Source organism: Solanum tuberosum, unplaced genomic scaffold (genome assembly GCF_000226075.1).
Source record: "Solanum tuberosum cultivar DM 1-3 516 R44 unplaced genomic scaffold, SolTub_3.0 scf00251, whole genome shotgun sequence".
Taxonomy (NCBI): Eukaryota; Viridiplantae; Streptophyta; class Magnoliopsida; order Solanales; family Solanaceae; genus Solanum; species Solanum tuberosum.
In genome coordinates, this window is record NW_006239173.1 from 487,637 (window position 1) to 507,361 (window position 19,725).

The 19,725-nt window shown below is 32.7% G+C and overlaps 2 protein-coding genes across 3 annotated transcripts in view; one reads left to right on the forward strand and one right to left on the reverse strand.

Moving 5' to 3' along the window:
• Nucleotides 1–753, reverse strand: part of LOC102599632 (uncharacterized) — a 12,120-nt gene extending 11,367 nt beyond the window's left edge. Inside the window, exon 1 of the mRNA XM_006357590.2 lies at nucleotides 376–753. Coding sequence (XP_006357652.1) covers nucleotides 376–612 — 237 coding nt within the window. The 5' untranslated portion in view covers nucleotides 613–753. The remainder of the gene's footprint in view (nucleotides 1–375) is intronic.
• A 10,772-nt stretch (nucleotides 754–11,525) lies between these two features.
• Nucleotides 11,526–19,559, forward strand: LOC102599960 (uncharacterized). Of its 2 annotated transcripts, none has more exons than XM_006357591.2 (9): nucleotides 11,526–11,772; nucleotides 11,852–11,943; nucleotides 12,070–12,141; nucleotides 12,640–12,746; nucleotides 13,061–13,116; nucleotides 14,463–14,622; nucleotides 16,755–16,835; nucleotides 17,490–17,804; nucleotides 18,498–19,559. In XM_006357591.2, the coding sequence occupies exons 1-9, from the start codon at nucleotides 11,608–11,610 to the stop codon at nucleotides 19,379–19,381; spliced, it is 1,932 nt and encodes a 643-aa protein (XP_006357653.1). In that variant the 5' UTR covers nucleotides 11,526–11,607; the 3' UTR covers nucleotides 19,382–19,559. The 2 variants fall into 2 exon arrangements, with proteins under 2 accessions (XP_006357653.1, XP_006357654.1); XM_006357592.2 differs by having other exon boundaries at nucleotides 17,505–17,804.
• Nucleotides 19,560–19,725: the final 166 nt, after the last annotated feature.

Genomic DNA, 19,725 nt, shown 5'->3' on the forward strand with positions numbered 1-19,725 from the left:
ATAAAATTTTATAATGAATGTAAATAGAAATAAGTCCCATTAATTCAAACCAAGAAAAACAAAGATATTCTACAGTCTATAAGCAGTTCTATATCGAGATACCATTTCTTTGGTACATTACAGCACTAAAGTAATTCTCCTATTAAGATTATGAATATCAATGAAACCATCAGGTCACTCCACCTATGAAGCAACATTTAAACCTTGTCAAGTATCAATGTCCCCAAGTTTCTCTTCTACTCACTATTACAATCCACCAGAATCACAACGAACAAATGAATATATATATTAGGGGTTTGTCCATTTCTAAGATCATTCCAATTTCATCCAATTACTAAAACAGAACTTTACACAAACTGCAATTGAGTATCATACCATCATGAGGAGCTTTGCGAAAAGTGCGGTCCCAACAACAGTGAGTATCATGGGCATAGTAGCAGTATCAAGGAATGATCTTGAATCAGGAACCTGAACAAATAACTGATTCTTCCGAGGATCTTTCCATTTCTTCTTCACCTTCAATTCAGCAACCTTCCTCTTCAACGTCTCGCTGGGGCCAAATTCACGAGATAATGTGTGAAGTTGTCTACAAAATTTGCGAATACCCATCATGATTCACTGAGAAATTGAATCAATTATCAACTGGTATCGTAGATAGTGCATCTGATAATTGAGAAGAAGAGAGAATTTGAAATGAGGGCTTAGGGTTTTCGATTGCCGAAACTGTACAACGGTAATTAAACAGATTTTCATTTCATTTGTATTTGATTTTTTTTTTATATGTTTGGAACCGTACAATGTGAATTAGAGAAAATGGCAACATGGTCCTTATGTTTCGGAGTAAGTCTAAAATAGTATTTTAAATTTATTTTGAGCAGCTTTGATCCTTCAAATTTTTCAAAAGTAACCCAAATATCAGAAATAGATTAAAAAGATAGAAATTACCCGACACACTACGGCCTCATTTGTTTGCATTTAATGAAAGTCTGAATCTGAATGGTTCAGACAGTAGGTCATTAAGTGTGTTTGTTTGTTTGTTTTCCTTAAAATTTTCTTAATCGGTCTGAAAGGGTTGGGGTGTTCAAAACTGAACCGTAACCGATAAGTCAATCGCAATATTGGCTTATTGGTATTGGCTTATAGAATAAATAGTTGGGGAACGGATTAAAATTTTTAAATTAACGGTTTATTGGTTTGGGGGCAGATTATTATGTACGGCCATGTCAGTAACTTCTTATTCCCCTGCTTTAATTCTAACTAGTTTGGAATTAATTACAATAACTAAATCCACCAACTAAACCACTTTATTTATTTGAACTTATTTCAACAACTAAACTACATTAACTTTAACTAGTTTTAAATTAATTCAAACAACTAAATCAAAGTCTAGGACAAGACAAACAACTACACTTTGTTCAACACTAGATGAACATCATCAATAGGATCAGCTAGTGTTGATACTTATTCTTAACAAACACATTATTCCTAAATTAAATCTTAGTATCAACACTAGATGGACACAAATCGATCTTGTAAGAAAATCAATTTTGTCATCTATAGGATCAATTAGTGTTGGTACTTATGCTCAAAAAACATTTTCTTCCTAAATTAAAGCTAAGTGTCAACACTAGTTAGACACAAATCGATCTTGCAAGAAAATTAATTTTGTCATCAATAGGATCAACTAGTGTTGGTTATGATTAATAAACACATTATTCCTAAATTAAAGCTAAGTGTCAACACTAGATGGACACAAATCGATCTTGCAAGAAAATTAATTTTTTCATCAATAGGATCAACTAGTGTTGGTACTTATGCTCAACAAATATATTATTTCTAAATTTAAAGCTAAGTGTCAAAACCATATGGACACAAATCAATCTTGCAAGAAAATTAATTTTTTCATCAATAGGATCAACTAGTGTTGGTACTTATGCTAAACAAACACATTAGCACCAAATTAAAGCTAAGTGTCAACACTAGATGGACAAATCGATCTTGCAACAAAATCAATTTTGTCATCAATAGGATCAACTAGTGTTGGTACTTATGCTAAACAAACACATTATCACCAAATTAAAGTTAAGTGTCAACACTAGATAGACACAAATCGATCTTGCAAGAAAATCAATTTTGTCATCAATAAGATCAACTAATGTTGTCACTTATGCTAAAGCAAACACATTATCACTAAAGAACACTATAAAAATTCAAACAAACCTAATATAAAAATTCAAACAAACAAACATAAGCAAAATGCAAGTGTTGTACATTGAATAAAAGAAATCTAATATATACAATAATAAAACTTTTGGAGGAAAAAATACCTCGACTTTATTTAATTAGGGATGGATATAGAAGGGTTGGCGACAGTTGGCTCCATGGCGTCAAAGATGAGAAAATTGAAGGAAAGGTATCCTTTAAGTTTTGAATTAACTATTGGTGACTATATTGACCAACAAAAGGTCAAACATACTTAAATACTAAATTAAGTTAATTGTGGGCGCAATTAACATTTTCAAAACTTATAATCTTTTTAAAAATACAAAACAATCCCCCACTAAATAAACAAACTTTCCACTCCCTCTCTCAAACGTTTTCCTCTCTCTCGCTGTAAAAACTTTTCATACTTCCCAAAAAATAAAAATTGCTTCGATCGGGACAATCAATTTCTCTGGCAACTTTCAACTTCCAACGGCCGTACTTTGAACTTTCGATTCTTCTATTCTAACCATCCAAAGGAACAACAATTTGCAGGTAAAGCTTTATATTTTTGAAAAAAATTAGGGCTTTTTAGTTTTTTTTTTTATTAGTCTTTACAATTTGCATATACTCTTCCCTCAAGAACTGCCCAGGTTTTGTGCGATTCATGTTGAGACAATGAAGCTTTTGTTTGTTTATGCTTTAGGAATGGACCAACTGATTGTTCTAGGAAGAGCAAATCGACTAACCCCACCCTATGCTTTACGACAGTTTTTGGCAAGATTTGATTTTTTTTTGTTTTTTTTTTGTTTTTTAGGGTACTTGGAGATTGATTTGGATTAGTGGGGTTAGTTGATAATTTAGGTGGGATAGGGAAGAAAAGGGGTTTGCCCAATTGGGTTCCTGATGAGTGGAAGGTGGAGGTTAGAACACTCAAGAAAGGAAAGAAAGAAAAGGTGTCCCTGCTTTCTTGTTCATTCCTCTTTTCTTAATCTTACATTTGTTTTTGTTTTTGTTGTATTTTGCTTTTGGGATGATAAAGATTGATTTTTTTTGTTCTATTCATTTCTGATCTTCCATTGCAACTGTTATTCTTGGCTTAATATGTACTAATATGATACAAAATCATAACTTTGCTTCCCATAACTATTTACATGGTTGTGTAACTAAGGGCTATTACTTTGTGTCTTCTCCTTGTTGGATAAATTAGCAAGCTTGATGTCATGCTTCATCTGTATAGACAAACTAGGCAAAGTGATTGAACTTAGTAATGGATACTTTGTTGAGATGCAAGCTGATCCAAACATCACTATGAGAAAAAAAGAAAAAAAGGGTAAGTTTTGGGAGTTAGACTTCTTGCTCTAAATAAGGTTTTAACTGAAAAGGTGCTAGTTTGATTTTATGGCTGAAGTAAGTAAAGAATTCAACATGCACTTTTTTGTTGAACCTTGTAATGCCTAGACAATATAAGTATATGAAATGTCCTAGTTCTGATAAAAGTTGATCTTATATTTATCTTTTGAAATTAGCTACATTGGGGCCTCCTCTGTTGCACTAGATGGCCTATTTGTTACAACAGATGGGTTATTTGTTGCAACAAGTGGATTATCTCAATAGCTTGTTACTGTTTTACCTACTTTCCACAGATGACCTATTTGCTGCAACAAATGAGTTATCTGTTGTAAGAAAACTTGATCATTTGCTACTGTTTTGCTTTCTTCCAATAGATGCTCTATCTGTTGCTCATCTGTTAAAAATAAAATATATCTGTAAATATTACAATAAATATTTTATCTATTATAATTTATAGATTAGTTTTAATATAAACTACTTTTGTTTATAGATTGTACATTCATGGCTTGTCCCCACAGAGCAAGAGTTGCAAATGTCATTCTTTTTAACTCTAGGAATTATTAACACAAAATCAGACCCAACAGTGAGTCTGATAAAAAAAGAATTGGCTGGATCAACAACGATCAAAAGTGAAGCACATATTGCTTCTAGTGATGCTGATGATGTTGCAATAGATGTTGGTGTTGATATTGGTGATGCTGGTGCTAAAAGTGGTGGTGAGCATGTTGATGATGTTGGTGGTATATATGGTGGATTCACCCCTTTCAGTGGACATAACACATATTTTGCTCCTTCTTTTATCTCATGTTCTGCATGTAAATGTGAAGAATGCAAGAACAAAGAGGCTCAGTTAATATCTACTGGTGAAGATGTGAAGAAGTCTTTTGATGCTCTTACTAGTGTTGTTAAGGATTTGATATAAAAGAGAGGTGTTATTCCATCAAGAAAAATTTCTGAGCCATTCACACCATTGAAGATTAAGAAGAGGAGAAAATCAATTTCCAAGATATTATCAAATATGAAAAAGAGACAACAAATTGCAACTACTCCTCTTCTTTGCAATGTTGAGTCATCTTCAGGAGCCATAGAAGAGCAGCAGAAGTTGTAGAGGGTATGGGTTGCTAAAGTCATATTTTGTAAGGTGAAGAACCTGATATTTTGTAATGGTTGATGACAATATTTTATATTTAATAGATGTCCAGTTATTTTATTATGAATTCTATTTTGTAAGCTGAAGAATTTTATACGAATTGTAATTCATGAACACTTATCATATTTAGTTAATCATATTTTGTAATTGCCGATGACAATATTTTATATTATATAGATGTTCAGTTATTTTATCATGAATTCTATTTTATTCTTAAATTTGTAAAATGTTAAATTATACTATTGAAACAGATGTTGCAGCAGGTTATAATCTGTTGCAACTCATCTATTGCAACAAATGAATTATCCATTGCAACAGATGAGCATATACACTTAATTATTTTCAACGGATAGGTCATCTATTGAAACAGATAATACATATTAGACATTTGTTGCAACATATTTCTATATTTGTTGCAACAAATGATCATACTTAGTTGATTATTTTCAGCAGATGAGTTATCTATTGCAACAGATGGGTTATCTATTTGTATTTGAACTTATAATTGAACTTCATTTATCACTAATTATGGGTTAAATAAGCATTTCATATCAAAATAATCAATTGATCACTTTATTTAAGACGAATACAGTTAGCTAATCATGTAATTACTTTATAATGCATCAAAAATGTAATTGAACTTATTAATTGAAAGATAATTATAATTAAATAAGTTTATTTATCACTAATTATGGGTAAATGAAGTAATTCATATCAAAATAATCAATTGATCATTTTATTTAAGACGAATACAGTTAGTTGATCATGTAATTACTCTATAATGCATCGAAAAATGTCATTGAACTTTATTAATTAAAAGGTAATTATAATTAAATAAGTTTATTTATCACTAATTATGGGTTAATGAAGCATTTTCATATCAAAATAATCAATTGATCACTTTATTTAAGATGAATACAGTCAGCTGATCATGTAATTACTCTATATTGCATTAAGATTATAATTAAACTTATAATTGAAAGATAATTATAATTAAATAGCTTTATTTATCACTAATTTTGGGCAAATGAATCATTTCATATCAAAATAATCAATTGATCACTTTATTTAAGACGAATACAGTTGCTTGATCATGTAATTACTCTACAATACATTGAAAAATGTAATTTAACTTATTAATTAAAAGGTAATTATAATTAAATAACTTTATTTATCATTAATTATGGGATAATGAAGCATTTCATATCAAAATAATCAATTGATCACTTTATTTAAGAAGAATACAATTACTTGATCATGTAATTACTCTACAATACATTGAAAATGCAATTCAACTTATTAATTAAAAGGTAATTATAATTAATTAACTTTATTTATCACTAATTATGGGTTAATGAAGCATTTCATATCAAATATATCTAGAGTCGATTGAAAATTATCAAACATATATGCTTATCTGTTGCAACTGATGCTCATATGTTGCAACAGAGGAATCATACATTGCAACAGATGAGCATATATACTTGATTATTTTCAATGGATGAGTCATCTATTGCAACAGATAATACATATTAGATATTTGTTGTAACAGATTCCTATAATTGTTGCAACAGATGATCATATTTATTTGATTATTTTCAATAGATGGGTTATCTATTGCAATAAATAATGCACTAGATAATACATCTAATGCAAAATATGCATAATTTGTTGCAACATATGAGCATAACTAATATATTTTATATAATTAATATGAACATACACAATTAACCAAAATGAGTTAAAATTATCAGATTCATAACTAAGTACAAAATAACTATTTCACTATTACAATAATTATGGAGCATTTCGAACCGGGCATGTTGTTCTCTTGTATCCAATATTTTTACATATTGAACACTTATTTTTTTCTTGTTAGAAGTGACTAGTTCTTTTTTGTTCTTGAATGTCATTCCTATGTAAAAACCTGTCTCATCATTTTGAATATTGTTCAACTATTTTAACTGAGAACTGCCCCTTATATCAACAATGGGAGTAGGTGTTTGGTCCTCCTCAACATCATGTCCAATCTCATCATCTGAAATATTCATGTTCATCCCATTTAATTCATCATTTAACAGATTTTCTTGGTCTTGTTCTACATTTTCATTCTCTATCAATTTTTCAACAACGTACACCCTTAAAACGGACCTAGTTGCATCACTCAGATAAGCATGCAAACGAAGTTGATTGCTTATCTTAAAAAGTATGACCCTCTGATTTTCAAAAGACTTGTGCATGTAACTGATGACAAGATCATTTGGTTGACAATTTAGTTCACAATAGCTAATGATTGAGTTCACAAAATCATTATACAAAATATCCCTTTGGACGGTCATCAATACTGACTCTGACATGTCACCATCCTTCCAACGCCAAATAAATCGATTGTTTTTCTCAATCAATTCATCATAACAATCAACAACTATTGTTATTGATTCTTCCATTAATGGTACCTAAAGGAATTTATTAAAAATATTTAATAATGATTGTATAGTAAAGTTGAGTGGCAATATACAGTTAAAAATCATATGCACAATCATTGTCCCAACAAGTCAATCATCTATTGCAACAAGTCATCCATTGCAGCAAATGATTCACTTGTTGCAATTAATGATTCACTTGTTGGATACATGTCCAGAACTAGAAGTTTATCCAACATGTAAGTCAATTGTTGTAACAAATGAGTCATCTGTTGCAACAAATTTTTGGTTTTGTCCTAGTTTGGCCTGACACTGTAACATGTATCCAATGGGTAAGCCATTTGTTGAAACAGATGAGTCGTCTGATGCAGCAGATGACTCATATGTTACAATAAATGACTTATATGTTGTGACAAGCTTCTGGTTCTTTCCCAGCTTGGCTTGATACTGTAATATGTATCCAACAGGTAAGCCCTCTGTTGCGACAGATGAGTCATCTGGTACAGCTGATGACTCATCGGTTGCAATAAATGACTTATATGTTGGGACAAACTTCTGGTTCAGTCTCAGCTTGACATGGTATTGTAATATGTATCCAACATGTAATCTATCTGTTGCAATAGATGACTTACCTGTTGGGTACGCGGTTGTAAATTTTTGAAGAAACATTCAAACTACCAAAATGAAAAATTAGAGTAAAAATCATTAGTTTACTTACCAAAATCACCTATGATGTAATGCTTAATGATATATGAATGAAAATTGATCTTAAAGCAGCAGTACAATGTGAATATCAACTGAAGAAGAAAAAATGATGCACAACCAGAAAAAGATGGTGAAGAAGAAGAAGAAAAATGATGGTGGAGAAGAAGAATGAAGAAGAAGAGCAGCAACAATGGTTCCCAACAATGGAAGAATAAGCAAGAGAGAAAAAGGTAAAAGTGAGCCGTTGGTACCCTTTTTTCCCCTCAATTTCTTATTATTTAGGGTTTTATATAAGATGGACTGAACTGTAAAATAAAAAACTTAGGGATGAAAAATTCAACCCTTAATTCTTAATTTAAAATTATCACCCTACTCAATAATTAAGACTTGAGTCACCAATCCCTAATTTTGAAACTTTTTTATAACCCTTAATTCATTGTCCCGTCAAAGATTGGACCTTTAATTCGATTGTACCCCTGAACTTAAAATTTTGTACACCAAATTTAGTACATTCTATAGTTGTGAAACTTTTTCTTTAAAAAAACCAGTTTAACAACAGATAGATAGCAAAGCTTAGATATCTAAGAGAAAATGCAGCATATTATTGGATCATCTCAGCACTATACGTCCTATCTAAATCCATGGTAGGAAAATACTACTTCCTGTAACTTCACCTTTTATTTGGCCTACTACATAGATCATACTCTCTCTATCCCATTTTATATGAGGTAGTTTGACTCGACACGGAGTTTAAGAAAGAAAGGAAGACTTTTAAAACTTGTGGTCCAAAATGAATGACAGAAATTTGTGTGACTGTAAATCATTTCATTAAGGGTAAAATAGACATTTTATAGTTAAATTGTTACTTAATATAGAAATGTGTCATTCTTTTTTAGACTGACTAAAAAGGAAAGTAAGTCACATAAATTGGGACAGAGGGAGTACAAATTAAGAATACTTAATTGAGATACAAATGCTTCACTATGATTCGAAAGTAAAATCACATTAGCTCCAAACTTTACCAGTGTATAAATCAATGCATGTTTAGTGTAAAATAGGAATATGTGTTAGAACTCACAAGTTCCTTTCTTTCTCTACAAAGTGCAAATTGTAATATACATAAATATAAGTAGGATTTTCGAAAATTAATAAATACATACATGCGACAGTTGTGACCTGCGTTGCTGATCAACGATGTGGGGTGGGGTGGGGTGGCGCGATGGCTCTTAGGGTGAGAAAGGTGTTGTTCTGCGAGCTAGGGCTGAGAGAGGTGACTTAGGATTTTGAGAGAAATAGGAAAATAATTATCATTCTTTTTTTCTAAAAATAAGTGGTAATTGTTGGTATTTTTAAAAATAATTATCTATATTAATATATCGATATCTTGAAGTTGGTTTTGTCAATTCAAATTATTAAAAATATTTAATAAATATCGACATCGTGAAGTCGATATTATTTAAATAAAATAATAATTTAAATAGATTGACTTCTAGAGGTCGATGTTTATTAATTTATTTTAATATGAACCGACATCTTGAGGTCGATTTTATTAATTAAAATAATAAATATATATATATGATCATTTGGTTTAACACAGCTCGATGAATATAATCTTCGAAAATCAACTTATTTCATCCGTCTCTAATGAATTGTCGTTTAGCTTTTTGCCTTCGACATGATCACTACAAAAACATCCATTCAAGTTCGGACGTACATATATTGATAGAACTTAATTTGTACAATACCTCACGAGTATATATGTATTACCACCTAAAGTCAATGATTTATCTGTGTTTTGTTGTCCATTTTAAACAAGACAAGACATAATTCAAGGATCGACGAATCATTAACATATATAAAACTTGATTTACTGTGACTTCTCTACAAGTATCACATCGTATTTACCTCTCAATTGATACCAACGCTATTCCATACTCTGAATATAAATTGTAAGTGATTCTTTATTACTCCATGAATTTTATTTTTTTAATAAAAATATACAATTATTAAACTTTCAAAGAAATAGCGTAAAATGAAAATATTAGTCTTATACACAATAGAAAAATAATGATTAATAAATATAATATATTTTTTTCAAAAATGACCTCTAAATGTCGTTTTTATTATAAATAATTAGATTACGTATAAACAAAACATACCAACCTCCGGAGGTCGGTATTACATATAAATTTAATGAAAGATTAAATAATAGCGACCTCTGGAGGTTGATATCTTACATTAATTTATTTTTTATTTTATATAAGGTGGAAACTAATTAAATAAAAGTAAAAATATTGACTTATTGCAGTCACTATATACACATTTTAATGAAAAATAATTTAATTATATAAATTTTAAATTTTACCGACTTCAGAAGGTCGGTATTATAATTTTGTTTGTTTTATATGATACTTGAAAGCAAGTCATGCTATTATAAACACTCTCATGTTGGATTCTAAACCTATAGATTTATAATACTCTTTTCTAGTCAAGGAAGTTATATGTTTCGCATAACTGTATGTGTCTTTAGTTGAAACTCTTAGAAGCTAGAGGGTGTATATGACGCATAAATTTAAAGTAAACATAGAGTTTCTTTAAAATACCAAATCATGCCGAAATAGTGTAGACATCAAATCATAGTAAACTACTAATAGATAATTTTAATCCCTAATTTACATAATTAGGGTTCACAAAATTAGGAGAAACATTAATATTAATGGAAAATCATTGGTTCTTAAACAAGACTCTAGATACCACATGTAAGGATTTAAGGGATTGTGAAGACATAAACAATCTAAACATTCATAAATCTTATCAATTATTCATGATCATAGAATTATATGATTTTCACATATATATAAATGTAATAATTCAATCAAAGAACACATACCCGAATCATGTATGGTGTTCTTCAAGAATCTTGACTTGAATTGAGCGAAAGTCTTTTCTTTATTGTTCTTCAGAAGTTGTTTCTCTCTCTTGCCTTACACTTTATGAATACCTTTGATGGATAAGACTATACTTTATAGCAGAGAGAAGACCCTTTTAAACTAGAGAATTTTTTAATGTTATTCCCACTTTCCATCATTGTGAGTGGTGGAGATGGTGAGTAGTTTTAAAACTACCAAGTAACTCCCATCTTTATGGATAGTTGAGAGTTGCCATGTAACTTTCCTTCTCCATCTTTACGGGTAGTTGGTTCCCACTTCCTCACACATGTATAGAATTTAACTTGTTATTAATTATTAAATCAAAATATAATTACGTAGGCCATCGAAATTTACAAAACATAGAAAAGAGAAATAATTGATTGAGAAGACTGAGTTTTCATAAGCTTTGGAGTTTGATTATCAACTTTACATGTATTTCTCCATCAAAATTAAGAGTACATTTGTGTTAATGTATAATATTAGTATATTTGGATTAACATTTTGCTTGGATGGTTGTTACGTATTGTTTCATAATGTATTGTATTGTGTTGTACTATATTAATTTAATGAATACAATATTTGGATAAATTGTCTCTTTTCTATCGTTACATGTTTATAATTTGGATGATAAACCTACAAGAAAAATAGGGTGCGGGTAGAGCCAGAACGAAAAGGTAGATAAAAGATGAAATATGATTATTAAATAATAAATAAAATCAAATTGAAAAGAAAATTTTAAGGTAACTTTTCGTCTATGGCTGTATGTGTTCAATATTGATGAACTTTAAGGACTAAAACTCACATATATCCCTTAAACCCTTGTTCTAACTTCCCAACCTCTACAATGGAGTCTCTGTTAGGGTTTATCGAACCATCAGCTGACGAAACTGTGGAAGGCAACTCTCTAGCTCTCAAATTGGTGCCATGGATAAGCTGGGATGAATGGAACTCTATTCGAGATTCCCTTTTCTCTTCTTCTCCTCAATCTGTTGCTTTTGCTCTTCAAAGGGTAACGTCCAAAACAAAACTTTTTTTTTTCTTCCTTCCGATAAAACTGAATGGATACTTATTATTTTTTTGGATATTAGATATCGACCTGGAGGAGCAGAGGATGCATTCCTGTCGCAGTGGATGTTACGGCTTCAATTATAGAGATTCAACAGAAAGATCCTTTTTTCAGGTGATCCTTTATTGATTTTTTTGTTTGTAGATATTCAATTATTTATTAAATTGCTATGTTGAGCTATCATTTATGTTTTTCGCTTGGATTTCTTACAGTGAACCTTTTTCTTGCTACTTTTTGCAGGAAGGACCTAGGTGGAAATGCTCTGCAGTCAGAAGAAATGCTTTCAATGCTATATTGTATGGCAATTATGAGGTACATTTGTTACTACTTCCTTTTTTTTTGTTTCAAAATTCCCTCCATTTGTATGGCTTATGAGAATGACTTTTTTTCCACTTAAGTTGTATTACTTGTGTTAATACAACTGCACCATCAATAAGTTGTGATGTTATTTACACTATAATATCTTCTATATTTTTCATTCCATATAGTAGAAAAAAAGACACAATTAGCGATGTTTTCTGCAGCTTCCTTGTTGCTGCAGATCTTCGCATGTGATGCTTCTCCCAATGTCCTTGGTAGTGTTATTTTAATTAATATGAAAACACAATTGGATGAACACTGAGACTGTTACTTTGGTTGAGATTCCCTTCTTTAAGCTTCAGTTTATTCATTTTCAACATTTCATCTTTTCCCTCTTTATCTGTGAGGTACTGTGATTTAAATGGTTGAACTTTAGGATAGCAGCCGTGTGCGGATGTGCTTGTATTTTTAGCAAGCAAAATCAGCATAACAATGGTAACTACTTTTCAGGCTTGTAAATGGTGTTGTTGAGAAGACTCGAAAGAAGGCCGAAATTTCGATAGCTGAGGCAGCAAATGCTATTGGCATTCCACGCATGCTGATTGATGTTCGCCATGGTGAGTGTTTATGCATATTTGCTACTTTGATATGAAGTTATTGATCGTTTAATATAAGTCAGCTATACATAGTATTGACCAGAGTAAATTTCTGTTACAGCTTTTGTGATATAGTGACCAAATAAGATAGCTATCAAGATGTTGCTTTATATTCTGAATCTGGTGTAGGCTTAAAGAAATTGAGAAGCTTATAGGATATGTTGCTTGATCTTTGCATCAGTTAGCAATGTTTGTTTTGTTGTGACTTATGATTTTCTAACTAATTCTAATGTGAAAAAGCTGATTTCTTAACATTGGTTAATATTTCCTTGTAGAGGGGTCTCATCGTGATCTTCCTTCACTGCAGTTGGTCCGTCTTGCCTCTACCAAGGTCAATGTCTTCCTTAGTCTCTATAATTTTTTGCTTAATATGTACATCTCTTAAATTTCACTTACAGTTGAAAGCTTGAAGCTGCGACTCCTCCTGAAGTTCCATTCCTTTTTAAGATTAATGGTCGTATTCATAATGGATTTTCTGTTATCAATACTAAGATGTATTGTGGTTTATAATGGTAAAACTAATTGGAGGAGGTACAAATTTATATTTGGTTAGAAATAAAGCCTAGAAAACCCTTCGGGGTGGCCTAGTGGTTTGAGCTTGGGACTTCCATGTTGGAGGTCTCAAGTTCAAAACCCCTTGCCAACGAAAGCAAGGGGTTTGCCTTCTGGGTCGAGCTCGTCGCACCAGGCTTGCCTAGTGCGGGTTACCTCTCCTTTGTGGTTTGCAAGCTATTGCATAGGAGCGGGGGTTTTACCCTGTGCGCACCCAAAGGGTAGCGGCTGTGGGTTTACCTTGTCATAAAAAATAAAAAAAAAAGAAAGAAAGAAAGCCTAGAAATGTCCCTGCCAGGCGATAACATGCATGTGGCATATCTTCTGCTTCAGCAATAGATTTTTCTCATTCTCTAGTTATCAAAAGATGATTGATTTCTGGGAACTGTATATAGATGTGTCTACGAGGCATCCATCCAGAAAAGAAAAAGAGATGTAGCTGTGAGGCTTGTGCCATTCTTGATGCTCCCTTTTCAGCCCTCAGCTATACTGAATAAACATACTTCAAACCCTTGTAGAATTGTGTTGCAATGGAGATCCTCTTGAATAGTGCCAATTTCCATTTAATGTTGTGGCTTTTGTAGGATCTACGGATTATGCTACAATCTTTTTGGATCACTGAAAGGCCTCTAGCTACCAATTATCAATCATGATTCTTACAACCTTTATACATTAACATTGAATGAATTCAGCTAGATGAAAATCTGTCTAACAAAAATAAGTAATAAATCAAAGGAAGGAAATGAAGACTAGTGATAATACGCAATCAAATTAGGATCAGACTGACGAAAAGGACTAATTCATAATTTTACCGTCCTTCTGAGTAATTATAAATCCCATTTTAATTTTCCCCATATTTTTCTATGGGCTCATTTTTTGTCCATATGGTTGAACATATAGTCCAAATCACTTTTCACAGGTGAATTTGATGAGCATTGTGTGTCCCCCAGGTCCGTGAATAGGCCTAATGTTTTCTGATTCACGTGCTGCTAATTAGAAAAGACCTTGTGTATTGCTCAAATGATGTTATTAAATGTATAATCTTCTTGTCATGCTCATATATATGTAAGAGTGAAAAAATAGAAAGTTTCAGCTGGATTATGTCTTAAATGATAATAATTTCAGGCGCTTGACTGGTTGAAATCATATTATTGGGAACCTCAAAAGAATGTGATTCGAAGGGATTCAACTGCCAACCTGAGGAAAGAAATTAAACATAAACTGCTAGAGATGGCTTTCTGCTTGAAAGTGAAGCAGACTAACAGTTCACATACTTCGGGAAAACGTGAGTGAATTTTCCTTATTCCTATTGCATTGTGGTGGTTTTGCCAACTGATGTTACTCATTAATCAGTTTTCTTGCATCTGATTGCTAATCTGCTTGATTTCTATTACATTGTAGTGTTTTCTTAGCACCTGTAGGTATGACCAATAAATTATGTTCGGTGCAAAAATTCCATGTATGATGCAGCATTGCAGCTAATTCAAAGAATTAAGTTGTCATAAATCGTGTTAACTTTAAATTTATGGGATTTGAGCTTTGGTCCTTTTCACTTGAAAAGACTATGAGTAGACAATGTAAGACATTATGTTTGCTAAGAAGCTGAGATGGTTGACTCTCTCAAATAGATAGCTGAATTTTATGAACTTTTCTTAGCTATGCAGGGGTGTATACCGTGAACACCTAATTTTTGAACTATTTTAATTTCTCCTCAAGTTGACAATTTTTAGCTTAATTTTTGTTTATTTCAATCCCTAGAACTTTTGGTTTTGCCCATGACCTTTGGCATGCCTGTTTATGGTGGTGCTTGTCCTGACCGACCTCATAGACCCATGTATTAGTCTCACAGTGTGATTGTGAGGTGCTCAACAAATGCGGGTACACGTGTGGGAAACTTCTCATAGCTTGGTAGTTATGACAATCTTGAGCAGTGTAGGCGGCCAAACCATGGACTTTCTCTCGAAGTGATTGGAAATCTGATCTCATCCCTTTAATTGTTGCTCATAGGTGGTGACTATCTCTCTTATGTGTTGATCACAAGCCAAAACTAACTCCCGTTGTTCTCGTAACCTCCCCCTCTCACGCATACATTAATCCTACAATGCACGAAAAAAGAAAGAAAAATCGTTTTGGTATTTTGTGAATGAGGGATGCAGTTAAAATGCACCAAAATTGGGAAATCAATTAAAATAAACCAAAATTTAGCTAAAAAATTTCAACTTCAGGAGAAATTAAAATAGGGCAACATATACTGCAAACTTCTGTTGTACAGGGTTGTTTTCTTATGCCAAATTAGGTCGTAGATTGATTACCTGAAGTCAGTTTCTTTTTCCAAGTACCATGCACCTTCTACTTTTCTTACTTTATTGACCTACATTTGTGTTGAGCCTCTGTCACTTTGATCCAAATACACGATATTTTTGTGGCAACATGGAGACTAACTGGTAAGTAATCGTATGCTCCATGATAAGTTTGTTGTTTACATTCTGTTCTCTCTTACTAAATCTCATCAAATGTGAATTATTTCATAACCCAAGGAGAAGAATAGGACTCTTTACCATTATCATAACCTCTCGATGGGAAATGGAACTTAGATCTCGATGTGACTGTTTTGTGTACAAAAGAAGTCATGGAAGCTCTTGGACACTCTTTCCCACGATTGGCGTCGTTTGAATTAAATTTCTCATGGATTATTGAACCACATGATGACTCTGATGATCGATGAAGTGGGATGAGAACCATGAGCAAGAAATCACTTAGTGTTTTGTTTCGCTGGGATTTGAACATAAGACCTCATGACCTTCATCCCACTTCATTGACCACTAGCGCAGAAAGTTACCCTGGTAAAGACCATGTTATTATAGTAACTAATATTTAATTCTTATCTTCTGTTGTCTAGGAACATTTGAGTGACAATGCATGTCTATTTTATCATGTCAGCAAAGTTGACAGGAATGTCAACCTCCAGAAGTAAATTAGTGTGAAGTTCAAAAATATTTCAAAAAAAAAAACATGTCTATTGCATCAAGTTGTCAAAGTTGACAGTAAGTAATGTCAGCCACTAGATGTAAATTTATGTGAAGTTCAAAAATAGGTTTGAAGGCTAATTTTATGGGTGGCTTATCAAGGGAAAGTTGCATTTCATAATATCCACCCTTTCAAGAAGGTGATGATGTTATCAGTACATGACAACCAGACGATATAATTGCAGAACAAGTATAAAGAAAGGGAGTGAGAAGTATTTTCTGTACGAAATTGATTGACATTATGACATTCCATATCACCTCTTACTGGGATTATTTTTTTTTTAATCCAATTCTTAAAAAATAACTAATGCAAATTTTCTGGCTTTCTTCTCTGTCATACATTTACTATTTTTCTGTTTTTTTTTTCAATAATTTTTGTTCGCTTATACAGGAATGAGACTTGGGCAACTTTGTGCTAGAAACAAGTTTCTCCCTTTCATTTCTGGGAATCTACCATATTCTAAAACTTCTGGTAATTCTATTCAGCCTCAGATCTGTAACCTCATGGTTCATTGACAGTGTTCCTGCATCTACTTTATGAGCTTCTTTTGCCCATCTTCTGCACATGAAAGTATTGGCACTTTACACTGATTTGCTATATCCACCTTAATGACCTGCAACAATTTATTGAAAAATGAGCATTAAAACATTATGACTATTAAAGCATCAGTACAATATCAAATTTATGCACTGATAATATTAGCATGTTAGTTCATTTATAAAAAGGAAAAAACATTAGCATGTTAGTTCAATGAAAGATAGAGTGAGATGAACTAGTGTATCCTTTGAGATTTACAAGTGTTCACACGGCAGATTTCAGGAATGTTCGGTCATCAGCCGCCACCATTTGGGATTTTGTCAAGGTTTCATAAACTGTTGAATTCAGCATCTTTTCTATTTGTTTATATTCTTATAATTCTGTCTGGAGTCTAAATCTGACATTGACATTGACATAGTAATTAGGGTATAGAGTTACTTTCTGTGAAGTCGTGTATGATTTCTTAATTCATGAAGGTGGTTCATACTGGATTTTTGCTTTTTGAAGGGTATATATTGTCTGTGACACTGTTCCAAAGTGCTTTACTATCAGCATATCTGGAATGCTGAATGTCCTGAGTTTTTCCAGAACAATTTGTCTCAGGTTCTAAGAAACAGATTACTAGAGCTATGAAGGCCATTCTTCGATTATATACTTCCTCATCTTCAGAAGTGGCATCTGTGCTTTTGGAACTTATGCTTCAGACAGTAGATTCCTCAAATTTTCCAGGGGACTCAGAGAATGCCCTCACAATCCATGAAACTATTGACATGCACAGTGCATATGATGACTGGAAACCAATCCTGAAGAAATTGTCAAACAGAGAACCGGATTTGCTTCTGACTCTTCTCAGGGCAGCTATAGACAAGATTGAGACTATGGGAGCCTCAAAGAATCAGCTTGGTAAGTGATGTATTCTGGCATTTCCTTTACTTGGATGATTTCTTGTGCTTGGTATTGTCGGAGTATCATGAATGCCTCTGTTGAAGATAACACTTATACTATATGAGACTGGAAACACGCAGATAGCTATTGATCCTGTTCTTATGAGCAACTGGTTAATTTGGGACATTGCTAAAATAGCTACTGGGAGCTATATAAGAATTTGTGCCATGGATGCTGAAAATTTCAACTGTTCGTTAGTGTTTTATTGAGCAGAGTGCTGAATCGTATCCTTGTTTGTGGGGGTTTCTTGCTTTCACCGATGTGGGAATGCAGCTTGCGGATTATCATTTATCACATACTATTTTGCTAGCTATTGTGTAATGATATTATTGTCATATTACAGTATTTGTTATGTCCAGTTCATCTAACAAGGGAAGGCACAAAGACATGAAAAAAAATTGTCTAGCTTAACTTACTGGGAGGATTTGCTTAGTCTACAGTAGTGTAAACTGCTCTTTCAAATCCTGCTGTTTTCGTTTTACATGTGTTTCATTCTTAACTTTTTTTCCCAATCCACATCTGTATTTGTGTGCTATCTTTTTATTATGTTTCTCTCAGTTATATGATTTTCATTTGCTTCATGTAGTCGAATGGGTTTTAGCTTAATTTCCTGTTCATCATTGACTCATTTCTTTTACGGATTATTGTCAGGTGCAAATGCCCTCTCAGGAAATGCAAATGAATCTCTTTTGATTGGACAATTATCTTACCTGTGTGAACAAATAGTTGCAAACCTGAAGACACTTAAGCCTCTTAACAATAATGATCTTGCTGCTGACGGGGAAAACTCTTCAAGAAAATTTAGTCTTCCAGAGGCAACGCTACAAGAACTACTACATAAATGTTTATTCTTGTCCTCTAACAACAACAATCAGCTGATGAAATCCGCTCTTGTCATTGCTCAGATGATTGGAAGGAACTCTTTCATCGTAAAGTTAAATAAGCTCTGTTCACTGAGTGTATTTGATTCAGAGATTATTCACTCAGATCCTTCTACCAATAATTCAGAAAGATTCCTACTATCCAGGGAAGAAGATTCTCTTCGCAAAGCTGCTCAGAAGCTTGAACTAATTATGCGTCGAGTTGTAAAGGGCAATAACATGAACACAACAGATACCGGGAGCCAATGGGTAGTTGCAAAAACATGGAAAGCATGCCCCATTGGTATGCTCCCCCATGCATTTGGTTCCACTGGTCGTCTTCCAATTCTTGATTTTGTTGATGATTCAGCAGAAGTTGCCAAATCATCAGACAATGAAATCCCAGAAACCAATAAATGTGGATGCAAGCGGGAGGCTGCTTCTGCGATTGAATGCTTGGATGATCCTAATACAAAGAAAATGAGAAAGACAGAGGAGCCTGGTGATAATCAGTACACGGAGAATATGGAGATTGAAAATGGCCATAACGACGTGCCTTTGGAAGGTTCAAAAGGCCAACTGATGATTGATGGAGTGTGGAAGAAGGTTTCAATAGAAGAGCTGCGTGATATTGCAGCAGCTGTGAAGATTTTTGATTTAACCAAACCCTTGTGAGATGCCTTGCATGGGATGGGGGTGGGGTGGATTCTAAGAGAGCAAAATGAAAAGGGTTCTGTTTCTGTTGTAAATCTGCCACCGGTTTTGTAGCTTGTAATTTTCTTATCTTTTTTACCTGCTTAACGATGCTGTTGGATTTTGTATTTAATATAATACAATTTTAGTTATGCTACAATTTACATATTGTTTTATACTAAAGATTAGTAGCATTACGTGTATTACATACATCATATAAATGACGAAATGTGCTTTTATTTACTTTCTATAGTTACAATTGGTTCGAAATAAATTCACTTTGGAAGAGGAGGTCTGATTTTTAACTCTTTTTTATCCCATAACAA

Bases quoted from the DNA above. Each gene is read 5' to 3' on its own strand.
- LOC102599960 (XM_006357591.2), top strand. From the start codon at position 11,608: ATGGAGTCTCTGTTAGGGTTTATCGAACCATCAGCTGACGAAACTGTG. The intron at 14,623-16,754 runs GTGAGTGAATTT...TCGCTTATACAG, and splicing joins TTCACATACTTCGGGAAAAC to GAATGAGACTTGGGCAACTT. The intron at 16,836-17,489 runs GTAATTCTATTC...GAGTTTTTCCAG, and splicing joins ACCATATTCTAAAACTTCTG to AACAATTTGTCTCAGGTTCT.